Source organism: Scyliorhinus torazame, chromosome 4 (assembly GCF_047496885.1).
Source record: "Scyliorhinus torazame isolate Kashiwa2021f chromosome 4, sScyTor2.1, whole genome shotgun sequence".
Classification (NCBI taxonomy): domain Eukaryota; kingdom Metazoa; phylum Chordata; class Chondrichthyes; order Carcharhiniformes; family Scyliorhinidae; genus Scyliorhinus; species Scyliorhinus torazame.
The window spans coordinates 113,830,214-113,844,991 of record NC_092710.1 but is presented as its reverse complement, the minus strand read 5'-3'; the positions used below and the strand labels follow the sequence as shown (position 1 = coordinate 113,844,991).

Here is a 14,778-nt window from a genome sequence, read left to right as displayed (position 1 = left end):
AGTCAGGATTGTGTGGGGTTTGGAAGGAAACTTGAAGTTAGCTTCACTAGATTGACACCTCTTTTTTTAAGTATGCCTGTGTTGCTCCAAATATGCTCTCCTACATTCAGCCAGGGTGGTAATGGTAGAGTGAGGAATATACTGGATCATCAGGTTATAGATTATGAGGTTACAGATTGTGGCAGAATACAATTCTGCTGCTGCTGATAGAACAATAGAAACGTTATGGCTCAGAAAGAGGCCATTAATTCAGTTGTGTCTGTACCACCAATCTGGACACCAAATTCCAAATGCCCACCACCCTCTGGGTGAAAACGCTCTTCCGAATATCCCCTCTAATCCTTCTACAAACACCGTAAATCTGCCCGAGTAGCCTCTCTGCTAGGGAAAACAGGTTCTTCCTGTCTATTCTATCTAGGCCACTCGTAATTTTATACACTCAATCAAGTCACCCTTCAGCCTTCTCTGTTCTAAGGAAACCAATCCTAGTCTTTCCTCATGGTTGCAATTTTCAAGCCTTGACAACATTGTAAACCTCCTCTATACTCTTTCCAGAGCAATCCTGTCCTTCCTGTAATGTGGTGACCAGAACTGTACACAAAATCTCAGCTGCAGCCTAACCAGCGTTTATACAGTTCCAACATTGCATCCCTGCATTTGTATTCTTTACCTTGTGTAATAAAGCAAAGCATTCCATATGCCTTCTTGACCACCTAGTTCACCTGTCTTGACACCTTCGGGGACCTGTGAACATTCATTCTCATTTCTTTTATCCTTCTATACATCCTCATGTTTATTGAGTATTCCTTTGCTTTATTTTCCCTACCAAAATGCATCACCTCACACTTTTCTGGATTGAATTTCATTTGATTGGGCCTTTGCCTTCACAGGGACTGGGCAATGGTCACCCCGACCAGTACTGTCATGCAACTGCGATAGGTAGTTTGATGAGGACACGTTCTAATAGGTTTCCCTCTTGTTTGCTCTCTCGCCTGCCACAGGTCCAGTCTAGCAGATATGTCCTTCAGCACTTCGCCAACTCGATCAGTAATGGTGCTACCTAGCAACTCTTTGAGATAGACATTGAAGTTCCCCACCCAGAGTACAACTGCCACCCTCAGTGCTTCCTCCAAGTGATGTTCAACATGGAGGAATACTGATTCATCAGCTGAGGAGGGACGGCACATGTTTATCAGCAAGTGGTTTCCTTGCCCATGTTTGACCTGATGCCATGAGGATTTATGTGGGCTGAAGTCAATGTTGAGGACTCTCAGGGTAACTCCCTCCTGACTGTAAACCACTGTAGCAGCATCTCTGGTGGCTCTGTCCTGCCGGTGGGACAGGACATGTCAGGGGTGGTGATGAAGGATTTGGGGTCTTTGGCTGGAAAGTATGATTCAGTGAGTTTGTCTGCTGCTTAACTAGTCTGTGGGATACCGCTCCAAATTTTGGCACAAGCCCCTTAGTAAGAACTTTGCAGCGTCGATATGTTTGGGTGCGCAATTGTTGTTTCCAATACCTAGGTCACCCCGATGCCAGGGTAGGCCATCCGATTTCATCCTTTTTTGACTTATCTGTAGCAGGGTGGTATAGATAACTTCCCCTCCAAGTTACACACCATCCTGACTTGGAAATATATCGTCATTCCTTCACTGTCTCTGGGTCAACTCCCTTCCTAAAAGCATTCGAGATATACCTACACCAGATGGACTGCAATGTTTCAAGAAGGCAGCTCACCACCACCTTCTCAAGGGCAACTAGGAATGGGAAGTGAATGATACCCTCACTTCCCATCAACAAATTAAAATAAAGATGGTGTGTAAAGCTTCAGGTCATAAAATCTATATACTGTCGGTTCTCTTTGACAGGGCTTTGAAGGCACCATCTCTTGGGAGAGCCAGGACCCTGAGTACCTCATTACCATGAACCTCACAGATGTCCTGCTTGACAGTGGAGGAGGCGTTCTTAGATTCTCTGCAGTAAGTTGATCCTCACGTTACAGTAAGTTAATTAGGAGTCCTTCAAAAAAGTTTGATTGATTGCACAAGAACTGCACCTTCTCCATTGGACAGAAATTGGGAAATTATTACTGTTTGAGGGCAGTACTGAGGGAGTGCTGCACTGTTGAAGGGACATTACTGTGAGAGCACTGCATCGTAAGATGGGTAGTACTGAGGGAGCACTGGATTATTGGGGACCAATATTAAGGGAGCGCTGCACTGTCAGTGGGACAGTATTGAGAGAGCCCTGCACAGAAGGAAGGACTGTACTGAAGGAGTGTTGCACTGTCGGAGGGCCAGTACTGAGGGAGCGCTGCACTGTTAGAGGGAGTGTTTTTTCCCCAATTAAATGTGCAGGAATGGGACTGCCATTGTGAAAGGAATGTTAACTGTGTTTAAAGCATGTAACTGGATAATGAAGTGTGTGTCTGTGTACATATGTGTGTACGTGTGTATAGACACACTTTGTTTGGACCTGAATTTTTACCTGTTTAGATTGCTCCTGATTCCAATCTCTGCTTGTTGTACATAGGCTCAGCTGCAGACAGAGAAGCAGATGATTCAGGATGGATTTGGACAGAATGTGGCTGCGGTGGCTGGAGGCTTTACCTATACCATTCATGGTAGGTCAGTGAAAGACCAAACTGCAACCCTAGCAATGGATGTTAGTGTAAACTGTATAGTCTCTTAGGTTTAAAATGATGCTGCCTAAACAGTAATGCAGGAAAATGACTGGCCAGAGGAATATTGGTTCAAAGATTCAATAACTTGAGCTTTGCAAATGGGACCAGCTCTTTAGTGTAAAAATTACCACAAAGCTGTCAATTGTTTTCAAAATCCAACTGGTTCAAGGTTGAACTAATGTTCCTTTAGGGAAGGAAATCTGCTATTCTTACCCGGCCTGTGCCTATATGTGACTCCAGTCCCACACCAATTTGATTGACTCTTAATGCCCTCTGAAGGCCTAGGAAGCCAATCAGACAGATGACAATGAAGAATGGGCAATCAATTCTGGCCTTGCTAGAAATGGCCACATGAGAACACATTTTTAATAATACCTTCTGCTTATTATGTTGCTGCACTATATTAGTAAAGAAGTCTTTAAAAAAATAAAAAAATTTAGATTACCCAATTATTTTTTCCAATTAAGGGGCACTTTAGTGTGGCCAATCCACCTACTCTGCACATTTTTGGGTTGTGAGGGCGAAACCCAGGCAAACACGGGGAGAATGTGCAAACTCCACACGGACAATGACCCAGAGCCGGGTTCGAACCTGGGACCTCAGCGCCATGAGGCAGCTGTGCTAACCACTAGGCCACCGTGCTGCCCTTTTAGTAAAGAAGTCTTAACAATCCATAAATAAAAATATGGTATATCAGTATGATTTTACAAAATGGAAATCCTATTTGATTAATTTATTTAAGTTTTTTGTAACTAACAGAGTAGATAAAGACAAAGTAGATAAATCCAGTAGACTACTGGATTTCCAAAAGGATAAGGTGCCACACAACATTAATACACAAGATAAGATCTCATGGAGTTGGAGTTTTTTATATTAGCATGGATGGAGGATGGGAAATGGACAGGAAGCTGAGTAGACATAAATGGGGCATTTTCAAGTTGGCAGGCTGTGATTAGTGAAGTGCTGCAAGGATCAATGTTGGGGCCTCAGCTATTTATAATCTATATTAATGACTGAGACCAAGAGGTAGAGAGTAAAGTATCTATTTTTTTTTGATGATACAGAGCTAGGTTGGAATGCAAACTGAGGAAGACTCAGAGGCTGCAAAGCGATATATTCAGGTTAAGTGATTGAGGAACAAGGTGGCAGGTGGAATATAATGTGGGAAAGTGCAAAGTTTTTCACTTTGGTTGCAGGAATAGAAAAGCTGACTATCTACTAAAAGGCGTGAAACTTGTAAATGTTGATATTCATCCTCACACCGTTGAGGACCTGGGTTCGATCCCGGCTCTGGGTCGCTGCCGTGTGGAGTTTGCACATTCTCCTCGTGTCTGCGTGGGTCTCACCTCACAACCCAAAGATGTGCAGGTTAGGTGGATTGGCCACGCTAAATTGCCCCTTAATTGGAAAAATAAAAAGAATTGGGTACTTTAAATTTATTTTTAAAAAGTAAATGTTGATATTCAGAGAGACCTGGGTGTACTCATATAAGGGACACAAAATGTTAACATGCAGGTAAAGCAAACAATGAGGAAAACAATTGGCATGTTGATCTTTACTGCAAGAGAATTGGAATATAGGAATTTAGAAGTCTGGCTACAATTGGTGAGATTACAGCTTGAATACTGTGTGCAGTTTCGATCTCCATATTTAAAGGAGGTTATACTTGCATTGGAGGCAATACAACAAAGGTTCACTCGACTGGTCCCTGGGTTTACAGGGTTGTCCTATGATGAGAGGCTGAATAAATTGGGTCAATAGATAAATGAGAGGTGATCTCAGTGAAATATTCATGATTATGAAGACATTTGACAGGATCGATACTGAGATTGTTTCTCCTGACTGGGGAATCTAGAATAATCTAGAACATGGGGGGTGGGGTCACAATTCGGGATGGCACCAATCATTTAGGACTGAGATGAGAAATTCTTTTACTCAATATATATTTAAGGCTAGATAGACAGAAATGTTGTCTTTCAGGGAATCAAGGAATATGATGAACAGATGGGAAAGTAAAGAGGAACATCAGCCATGATCATATTGAACTATGGCGCTGACCCGGTGGGCTATATGGTCTTTTTCAGCTCCTAGTTCTTAAGTTCACTCTTTATAGTGTTGACACAATAAACTCCCCCTACTCTCCCATTATAATTGTCTGAAATTTAATAGCGAACTTGACAGCCAGGGATTGCTGCAAGCACAGATTAAGCCTGTCACTCTACTCCGCTTTTTCAGATGGTCCTGCGCTCCTGGAAAGCCTCACCACACGGACCAAGCGGTTCGAAAGCCACAAAAATAAGCTCAGAGAAGAGGATGCTGCCTTGCAAAAAGAAAGTCAAACCTATCAGGATATTGTTTTTGTAGATGTTGTAGACACATACAGAAATGTGCCACATAAGTTGCTGCACTTTTATCAGTGGTAAGGGATATTCATCATTTTTTGTTCACTCTGTGTTAGTTGTGACTCAATGGGTGTCACTCTTGCCTCTTATGACCCAATCCAGAGACCTGAGCACAAACCCCAGGTTGACACTCCCAGTGCCAGGACTGAAGGACTGCTGCACTGTTGGAGGTACTGACCTTTGGATGTGATGTTAAACCCAGGTTTCGTCTGCTCTCTCAGGTGAACATAAAATATCTCCTGGCACCATTTGAAAAAAAGAGTAGAAGATTTCTCCTGGTATCTTAACCAATATTTATTCCTCAAATAACACCTACAAACAGAATATCTGGTCAATTCTCAAATGGCTGTTTGAGGGAGCTTTCTGTACACAATTGGCTACGGTATTCATTATAACAGGGACCACACTTAAAACAAAATGTACTTCATTGACTGTGAAGGACTTCAGGACATCCTGAGTTCATGAAAGGCACTATAGAAATGCAAGTCTTTTTAGTTACAGAGGGGATTGTGTTCTGGAGTAACAGAGATGTTTTTTTTTTTGTGGGGTAACTAAGTATTTGAGGTTTGGAGGAAATAGCACCCAGTTTCTGAATCTCTCTTGACCATACACATCTACTGGAAAGGTTTTTAAAAATAATTTCATGAATTCCAATTCTTTTACCTCACAACAGGTCTGTGGAGTCGGCGAGCTTCAAACTGCTGCTGAAAACAGACGATGATTGTTACGTCGATGTGGAGGCAGTACTAGAGAGAGCAGGAGACAGGCTGGGAGCTCCCAAAGTGTGGTGGGGAAAGTCAGTATCTGTGTTCATTTATAAAAGCAGTCATTCAAAAGGATACATTTGCAGGGCTACGTGGCAATAAACATGGGGTGTGAGTCGACTCAAGTAGTTCTTTCAAAGAGCAAGCAAGGGAACGATGGACCGAGTGGCCTTCTCCTGTGCTGCATAATTTTGCTGTCTGATTTGGTTTGACTCTGCATAGCTGTTAGCTGTTATTGAGGATCTGTCTATAAGCACGCTAAAGTTGCTGCATTTTATGTTTGTTTATTTACATCATGGAAAATGTGCCTGTTGAGCCACCTTTTCTGACCAGAAGCTTTTGGGACCAATCGTTATATTTTTTCGACCTAAGCTAATGTCACATTCCTTTAATTCAGATTTTTCCTTGCTTTATAGCCAGTTAATTTGATCTCCCTCTTCTGCACCCTTCTCCCAATGCTGGCCACTCATTCTTTTTTTGCTGCACATTAACCTCAATCTTCTTTGTCTGTTTCTGGTTTATTTCCCCCGCTATTCCTCCTCAGTTTAAATGGTTTCAAGTTCAAATCCAAAGAGCTTGACAGACCTCCATACCAAATGTCTGAGGACCTCCTGGAGTGTGTTTACTGAGGCTTTGAAAAATATCAGTGGAAAACTAATCTAAAAGGATGTAATATATTAGTCATTTAATACAAAGTATGTGGTGCTTTGAAGTGAAATTGGTAAGTTAATTTATGAAATAGAAACCGTAAACCCTGGAAGCACTGAGCAAGTCGGACGGCATCTGGAAAGAGAGACAGGGTTAATGTTTCAGCTCAATTACCCTTTTTCAGAACTGGACGATGCTAGAAGTTTAGCATCTTTAAGTCTGGGTTTTTCAAAGTGCACATCACGACCCGTGAGTGGGTTGTGGGTGGGGTGTTGGGATGGTCTTGGAGCGATCGGTTGCGGAGTTCCCGTGGTGGTCCCAATTGCGGAAGAAGCGCCCAATGGCCGCCACTGGCATTTTTAGTGAGAATGGCAGCCACTGCTGCCTTTAAATTAAAATAAATGAGGCACGTACATTTGACGTCAAGCACCCGGTATGTACATGCTTTTGATGCTAAGTCACAGAGGAGAGCTTCTTCCATTTTCTAGCTGCTAGCAAGCAAGGCAGGAGGACTGTGAAGACGTATAGTTTTGTTACAAGTAAGAGACGGCCAGAGACACAAATAGACAGTGCACCTATTAGTCAGGATCTCATAACTGAATCTGTTGGGGGAGCTGTTCAGAAAAGTTCAGGGCAGGACAGAACAGTGCTAGAGTTAGCTCTGTACAGAGCTCTAGGGCCTCTGGTTCACAGCTGACAAAGAAGAAACTTAACTCGGGAACAAAGCAGTATAAAGATGATTTCTTGTCAACTGACACAAAACCCATGTGTGTTATATGCAGGGAAGTACTGGCAAATGAGAGAAGTTTCAGATTTTGAAAGAGAAGTGGTGGGTGAAAAATTCTTTTTGAGATTGAGACCCGAGTAAGTTATTAACTTGCAGCTGACTCCAAATGAAAAAATTATGCTGCTGTAGCTGACCTGTGATACCACATTATAAACATGTCAAAAGTCCATAAGGCTGTCAGCATTCTGGAATATCTCCCAGGAGTATCTAGTGCTGAGTGAAACAAGCATTTTGTTGCTATTGCCCTTCACAACGACCTTCTGTTCTCACAAAGATGAAGATGGCACAAAGCAACCTGGTATGCGCATTACTCTCTCCTCCTGTGAACCTGATTGGAGTGAGATTGTGAGGACCAAGTAGTCTCCCTTTCGCATTAAAGGTAAGTTAACGTGGCGTGGCGTGACCTGACTACCTAAACCCATTTGCCAGCACTTGGCCCATATCCTTGAATGTTATGATGTGCCAAGTGCACATCCAGGTACTTTTTAATGGATATGAGGCAACCCACCTCTACCACCCTCCCAGGCGGTGAATTCCAGGCCGTCACCACCCTCTGAGTAAAAAAAGTTTTCCTCAAATCCCTCCTAAACCCCCTGACCTTGAACTTGTGTCCCCTCGTAACTGACCCTTCAACTAAGGGGAACAGCTGCTCCCTATTCACCCTGTCCATGCCCCTCATAATCTTGTACGGCTTGATCAAGTCTCCACTCAGTCTTCTCTGTTCAAGCAAAAACAACTTAAGCCTATCCAATCTCTTCATAACTTAAATGTTCCATCCCAAGCAACATCCTGCTGAAACGCCTCTGCACCTTGTCCAGTGCAATCACATCCTTCCTATAATGTGGCAACTAGAATTGCACAGAGTACTCCAGCTGTGGGTCCCGAAACTCGGCCATTTGGCAAAAGTGGGTCCCGGAACACAAATTTTGAAAATCAGGGGAAGGAGGAAAGAACAATAGTGTAGGACTGTGATAGGGTGAAAGGCAGAGGGAATCAAAAAGCAGAAGAGATGAGTGCAAGGAAAAAGCAGCTGACAATAGAAGATTGGTCAAGGGGAGATTTAAATGATTACAGCATGTCCAAGAAGGAGTGGATGATTAAGATCTAGTTATTAAATCCATATGTTGAGGGTAAAAGGCTTGTGAAGTGCCTAAGTAGAATGACTAGGTGCTGTTATTTAAGCTTGTGTTTTGCTTAATAGTTATTCATCAGAAGCATTATCCCATTTACGAGAGCAGGTCATTGACTTGAAATGTTAACTTTGTTTTTCCTCACCACAGATGCTGCTTGACCTGCTGAGTATTTCCAGCATTCTCTGTTTCTATCTCACATTTACAGCATCCACACTATTTTATGCCGATGTTTATTTGTTTATTCAGAAAAGCCCCACGCTCATTCATTTTCCCAATTGATGTCCCCAGTTTCAGGCAGAATTGGGCAGTAGATAGCAGTGGAAAGTGGATGGAGCTGGAATACCCAAGTTTGGTCTATCCCGATTTTGCCTGTGGTTCCGGTTATGTCGTCTCTCGCAGCCTAATTCAGTGGCTGGCAGAAAATGCTAAAACGCTAAAAGTCTATCAGGTATTGGGCATCTTCTGATTTTAACTGTGTTATGGAAATAGTGGTTGTAAAATACTCACTTAGTAACATTTTTTGTCTTAACAATTTCTAAGGAAGTTCAGCTATTAGTTGAGTGGTCTGGCTCTAATGCAGTTGACTAATCATAGCAATCAATCTCTATTAGTGTACAACAAACCCAGACAAGAGATGAAGAAAACATCAGTGCTAGAAATCTTTGTGAACCCAAGTCACCTGGTCCTCTAAGCATGCAACGTGAGGAATAGGAGAAGGAATAGGCCGTATTGCCCCTCAAGCTGGGTGAAGTAGTAATCTTTTGCCTCAACTCTACCTTCCCACACTGTGCCAAAGGGAGTGGGATTCATTGGATAGCTCTTTTTTAAAAAAAATAACACCTGGTATGTTATGAACAGAGGCTGATCGCTGACTGGATGGCAAGGTGGGATATTACTGGAGACTAGTCCATTTTTCCGAATCACTAGGTGGTATTGTTACTGGAGGCTGTTACTAACATGTGACTGGAAACCCAGAAACCTCATGTGGAGAGAAGGACGAAGGGGAACAAGTATAGAAAAAGCAGCAGGTGTACTGCCCAGTGTTTTTTTCCACTGACTTGTCATTGGCGGAATTCTATAAGGAGTTCCTGACGGACCTGGCACCACATCTCTTGGGGGCTTTTAATGAGGCATCGGAGAAGGGGGAGCTGCCGAAGACGATGACGCGGGCAGCGATCAAGTTAATGCCGAAAAAGGGGAAGGACCCGTTGGAATGTGGGTTATATAGGCCCATATCGCTGTTAAATACAGACGTGAAAGCGCTGGCTAAGTTGGTGGCAGAAAGGATAGGTTTTATCCCAGGGTGGTTGCGGAGGCCCAAACAGGCTTCGTAAAGGTTAGGCAGATTTCTAGTAATATAAGGCGGCTGTTAAATGTAATCATGACCCCGTCGAGAGCCCAGGTGCCGGAGGTAATGGTGCCCTGGACGCGGAGAAGGCATTCAACTGGGTGGAGTGGCAGTACCTGTTTGAGGTCCTGGGAAGGTTCGGGTTTGGGCCGAAGTTTGTGTCGTGGGTGCACCTGTTATATGTGGCACTGATGGCGAGTGTGCGGACCAATGACATAGGTTCACGGAATTCTGAACTGTACAGGGGAAAGAGGCAGGGGTGTCCGCTGTCGCCGCTGGTGTTTGCGCTGGCTATAGAGCCTCTGGCAATGTCTCTTAGGGGGTCAACAGAGTGATGAAGGATTACGAGGGACGGAGGGAGCATCAGGTGTCATTCTACGTGGGAAACCAACTATTGTATGTTTCAGACCGACTGGAGAGCATGGAGTGAATCATGGGCCTGTTGGGGTGTTCTCGAGATACAAGTTAAATGTAGGGTAAAGCGAAGTGTTCCTGGAAAACGAGTTGGTCGGCGAGCCAATCTAGGGGGGATGCCATTTAAGGTGACCAGAGACAGGTTTAGATACCTGTGGATTCAGGCGAGGGAATGGGCGATGCTACACAAATGGAATTTAACAAAACTGATGGAAGAGGCAGGACATGCTGTACTTGACTTTGGCAGGGAGGGTCCAAGCGGTGAAGATGAACATTCTGTCGAGGTTCCTGTTCATATTCCAGACACTCCCGATCTTTGTACCAAAGGCCTTCTTTCGAAAACTGGATATGATTATTTCAGACTTTGTATGGGCAGGAAAGGTGCCAAGGGTTAAAGAGGACCCTGTTACTGAGGCAGAAGGGAGGGTTGGCGTTGCCGAACCTGCTACATTATTACTGGGTGGCAAATGTAGAGAAGGTGAGGTGGTGGTGAGAAGAAGGGGTATAATGGGTTAGGGTGGAGGAAGAATCCTGTAGGGGGTCCAGCTTGAGGGCTGTGGTGACGGTGACATTGCCAATGGCGCCAAGGAAACATTCGGAGAGCCCTGTGGTACAATCCAACGTAAAGGTCTGGAACCACCTGATGAGGCACTTTAGAATAGAGGGAATGTCAATGTTAACGCCGTTGTGTGAAAACCACGGTTTTAAGTCGGGGGGATAGATGGCACGTATAGGAAGTGGAGAGAAGTGGGGCTGGTTAAGGTGAGGGATCTGTACCTGGAAGAAGGATTTACCAGTATAGAGGAACTGGAGACGGTAGAGCTCCCAATAGGAAGTGAATTTATGTACCTGCCGGTAAGGGACTTTGCACGGAAGGTTTGGAAAGAATTCCCCAGGTTGCCAAGCGACTGCTGCTTCCAGATGTGGACGGGGAAGGCAAGATCGGAGACTTATACGGGTGGCTGGGAGAGCAGGGAGGTGAGCAGGTGGTGAAGATTAAAGAGGGGGAGCTGGGAGGGGAGATAAACTGGGGAGTATGGAGTGAGGCACTACGAAGGGTAAATACAACCTCATGTGCAAGGAAGTGCTTGATATAGTTCAAAGTGGTACACAGGGTACATATGATGCGGGCAAGAATGAGTGGGTCCTTCCAGGGAGAGACAAACGAGTGTGAGAAGTGTGGGCAGGGACCAGCAAATCACGTTCATATGTTCTGGGCTGTGAAATGATGGGGAGATTTTGGGCAGGAGTGTTCACAGCGCTAACAAAGAAGTGGGGGAAGGAGGTTGAGCCGAACCCATTGGTGGTGATATTTGGGATATCGGAGAAGCCGGAACTGATGGAGGGGAGGGCGGCCGATGGTGTGGCCTTCTCCTCTCTGATTGCCCGGCCAAGAATTCTGCTGGAGTGGCAGTCCGCAACGCCATCGGGGGTGGCGGCCTGGCTGGGGACTTATATGACTTTCTTTGGTTGGAAAAGATTGTATGAATTAAGCGGTTTAACGGAGGGCTTCGAGGCAAGGTGGGGGATAGTCGTGGTCATGTTTGAAGAGCTGTTCATCACGGGGGCGGAGGGAGGAGGGGGTGAAAACGGGGAAAATGCGTACAAACAGTATAGTTTGTTGGGGCGTTTGTGCCCCGAATTGCTTATATTCTGTAACCTTTTATATACGTTTGGAATAAAATATATTTTAATACTGAACCACACTTCAAAATTCAGCAGCATTAGAACTCAAATTGACATTAGAAATTCACCAGGTAACAACATTTTACTGTCACAGAAAGTATAATAATCAATGGTGCTAACATAATGAGGAAAGGAAATTGAACTGGGCGAATGAAGCCTGATTGTTTTAATAGTATAGGACAAACTTTAGAAGTCCCCAGCATAGTATATAAGAGTGGGCAACATCCCTTATCTTACTATTGCAGACCTACATCCTAAAGGAAAATTGTTCCTTATTCTATTTTTTTTGCAGCAATTTGGTTGCTATGTTCTGGCAATCTCAGGATGTTGGTATTTCTAGCAAGGCCAGCATTTATGTCTATTCCAGTTACCCTTGAAACGTATTGCGCTTTGTTGAACTGCTGCATCTGTGTGATGGAAATGTACTGTTAGGTTGGGTGTTCCATGATTTTGAGCCAGCGGTGATGGAGGAATGGCTATATATTTCTAAATGAAGATGTGGTGCGAGTTGGAGGCAATCGTGTCTGAGACACCTTCTACCCTCCTCCTTCTTGGAATATCTCAAAAGTTGCATTATTTTTAGAATAATAATCTCCAATGTTCGCATCTTATTGATACTGTTCCAAACTATTTAGAGACTGAATTGCTAAAGAAAAGTAATTTATAATGGGTAATTCACATTACAGCCAATTACATGTCAAAAGTGTGTTTGTGAGAATAATGTGCTAGTCTGTATTGTGACTCCAGGGTGAAGATGTCAGCATGGGCATTTGGATGGCTGCCGTTGGACCTCAGCGGCATCAGGTGACCAAATTACATTCAACATTTCCAATGTTGTTTTCTTTGAGATTTTAAGTTTGATTAATTGTATAAGGAGTTTAATACATTTCCAAAAGAGGTTAACCCTGCTGCCTCACAGCACTCAGGACCTGGATTCGATTCCAGCCTTGGATGACGGTGTGGAGTTTGTATATTTTCCCCGTGTCTGTGTGGGTTTCCTCCGGGTGCTCTGATTTCCTTCCACAGTCCAGAGATGTGCAGTTTAGATGGATTGGCCATGATAAATTGTCCCTTAGTGTCCAAAGGTTAAGTGGAGTTACGGGGATAGTGCGATGGAGTGGGCCTAGGTAGGGTGCTCTTTCAGAGGATCGGTGCAGACTCGAAGGGCCGAATGACCTCCTTCTGTACTCTAGTGATTCTATGACTTAGGCATCTGAAACTGATTTTCACAGTAATTATCGCTTAGATATTTAGCAATCAATTGTTCATTGCATTGAAGTACAACACAGAAGCTGGCCATTCAGCCCAACTAGTCTATGTCGGTGTATTTACTCCATGTAATCTCCTCCCAACCCTCTATCTCAACCTATCAGTACAACTTTCTATTTTTCCTCGTTTGCTCATCTGGCTTCTCCTTAAATGTATCTGTGCTCTTTGCCTCAACTACTCCAGTGGTAGTGAGTTTCACATTATAACCACTCTGGGTCAGGGCATCTCCTGATATCCTTATTGTGACAATCTTATTTATGGCCCAAGTTGGACCCTACACAAATATATCTTTCTCATAAGAACCTTTACCTTCTGCTGTTCCCGGTAACTTACCTTTCTCATTGAATGTATTGTATGCAATTGTAGCTTGTATTAAAATGTCAATTTTCTTTGCTGACAAGGACCCTCGCTGGCTGTGTGAAAAGAAGTGTCTCCCCGGTGCGCTCTCATCCCCCCAATACTCTCCAGGGGAATTGCTCGAGTTGTGGAAGAATAAGGAACAGTGTGGAAATCCCTGTAACTGCCAAAAGTGAGGATCACCAGTGAATTCTCAGCAAGGCAGGACAAATATCAAATATCTTTGGGCTCAGTACTCAAGGTTTTGTGTGTACATGGTCTTTTGCTTCTCCTGTACAACTATGGTCTATCGTTTATCAAAGGTTGATGAATTAGTGTTGACAGACCAGATAGTGTTTGGAATGAAATGACTGTGGTCATAAAGGATCTACCTATAAGCTTCCAGCTCCTATGGCCTTATACCTGTTACTGAGCTTACACCATTCAGGTTGGTTTTCAGCTGGCACTGCTCCACCAGTGTCATTGGCAGCACACAACTTTCCTGTGTGCAAAGGTCACTTTAATTATCAAACAAATGTTAGCAAATCTTCCTATTTTTGTATTTATAAGAATAAAAGTACTCTGAATCCTTTTCTGTCTTCCCCAGCCCCACCATACCTTGTCAAGAATCAAGAAAGGACAAACATTGGGAGGAAATTAATAAAGAAATGTGGAGGGGTGGAAAATGTGATTGTATGTACTCCAACTGGCAGAACATAACAAGTGGTGTTCCCCAGGAATCTCAACTTTCTACCGCATTTACCAATCACTTAAATAAAGAGGGAATCGTATATATACGTTTGCTGACATTAGGTGGCACGATAGGTAATGTAGATGGGAGCAGAAAGTTGCAAAGGGACAGGAGTTGGATAAACTACAGGAGATGGGAGCTCAATATGGGCAAGTGTTGAAAAGGGGAAACAGGATCTGAGGATATGCGATTCAAACATAACTCCCAGGCTCACTCAGGGTAGTGCCAGGTTAAAGGGCAACTGAGATTGGGGTAGCTAACTGGGGAAGTTTACATGGAGCAGGAGCAGTTTAGTGATTTTGTTGAAATACTTTCTCAGGAAATAGTGAAGTTTAATATTAACATTATTTTAAAATTTAGAGTACCCAATTATTTTTTTTTCCAATTAAAGGGCAATTTAGCATGGCCAATCCAACTTAACCTGCACAGCTCTGGATTGCAGGGGTGAGACCCACGCAGACACGGGGAGAACATGCAAACTCCACACAGTGATCCAGGGCCGGGATTGAATCTGGGTCTTCAGTGCCGTGAGGCAGCAGTGCTAACCACTGCGCCGC

At 43.8% G+C, this 14,778-nt stretch overlaps 1 protein-coding gene across 4 annotated transcripts in view; it reads left to right on the top strand.

Moving 5' to 3' along the window:
• b3galnt2 (beta-1,3-N-acetylgalactosaminyltransferase 2) overlaps positions 1–14,062 on the top strand; it is a 44,172-nt gene extending 30,110 nt beyond the window's left edge. For 3 of the 4 annotated variants that reach the window (XM_072498503.1, XM_072498501.1, XM_072498502.1), the window contains 7 exons: positions 1,869–1,979; positions 2,533–2,623; positions 4,919–5,102; positions 5,759–5,881; positions 8,706–8,865; positions 12,613–12,669; positions 13,536–14,062. In XM_072498503.1, coding sequence (XP_072354604.1) covers positions 1,869–1,979; positions 2,533–2,623; positions 4,919–5,102; positions 5,759–5,881; positions 8,706–8,865; positions 12,613–12,669; positions 13,536–13,667 — 858 coding nt within the window. In that variant the 3' untranslated portion in view covers positions 13,668–14,062. The remainder of the gene's footprint in view (positions 1–1,868; positions 1,980–2,532; positions 2,624–4,918; positions 5,103–5,758; positions 5,882–8,705; positions 8,866–12,612; positions 12,670–13,535) is intronic. The other variant, XM_072498504.1, reaches the window with a different exon arrangement.
• The last annotated feature ends 716 nt before the right edge of the window (positions 14,063–14,778 follow it).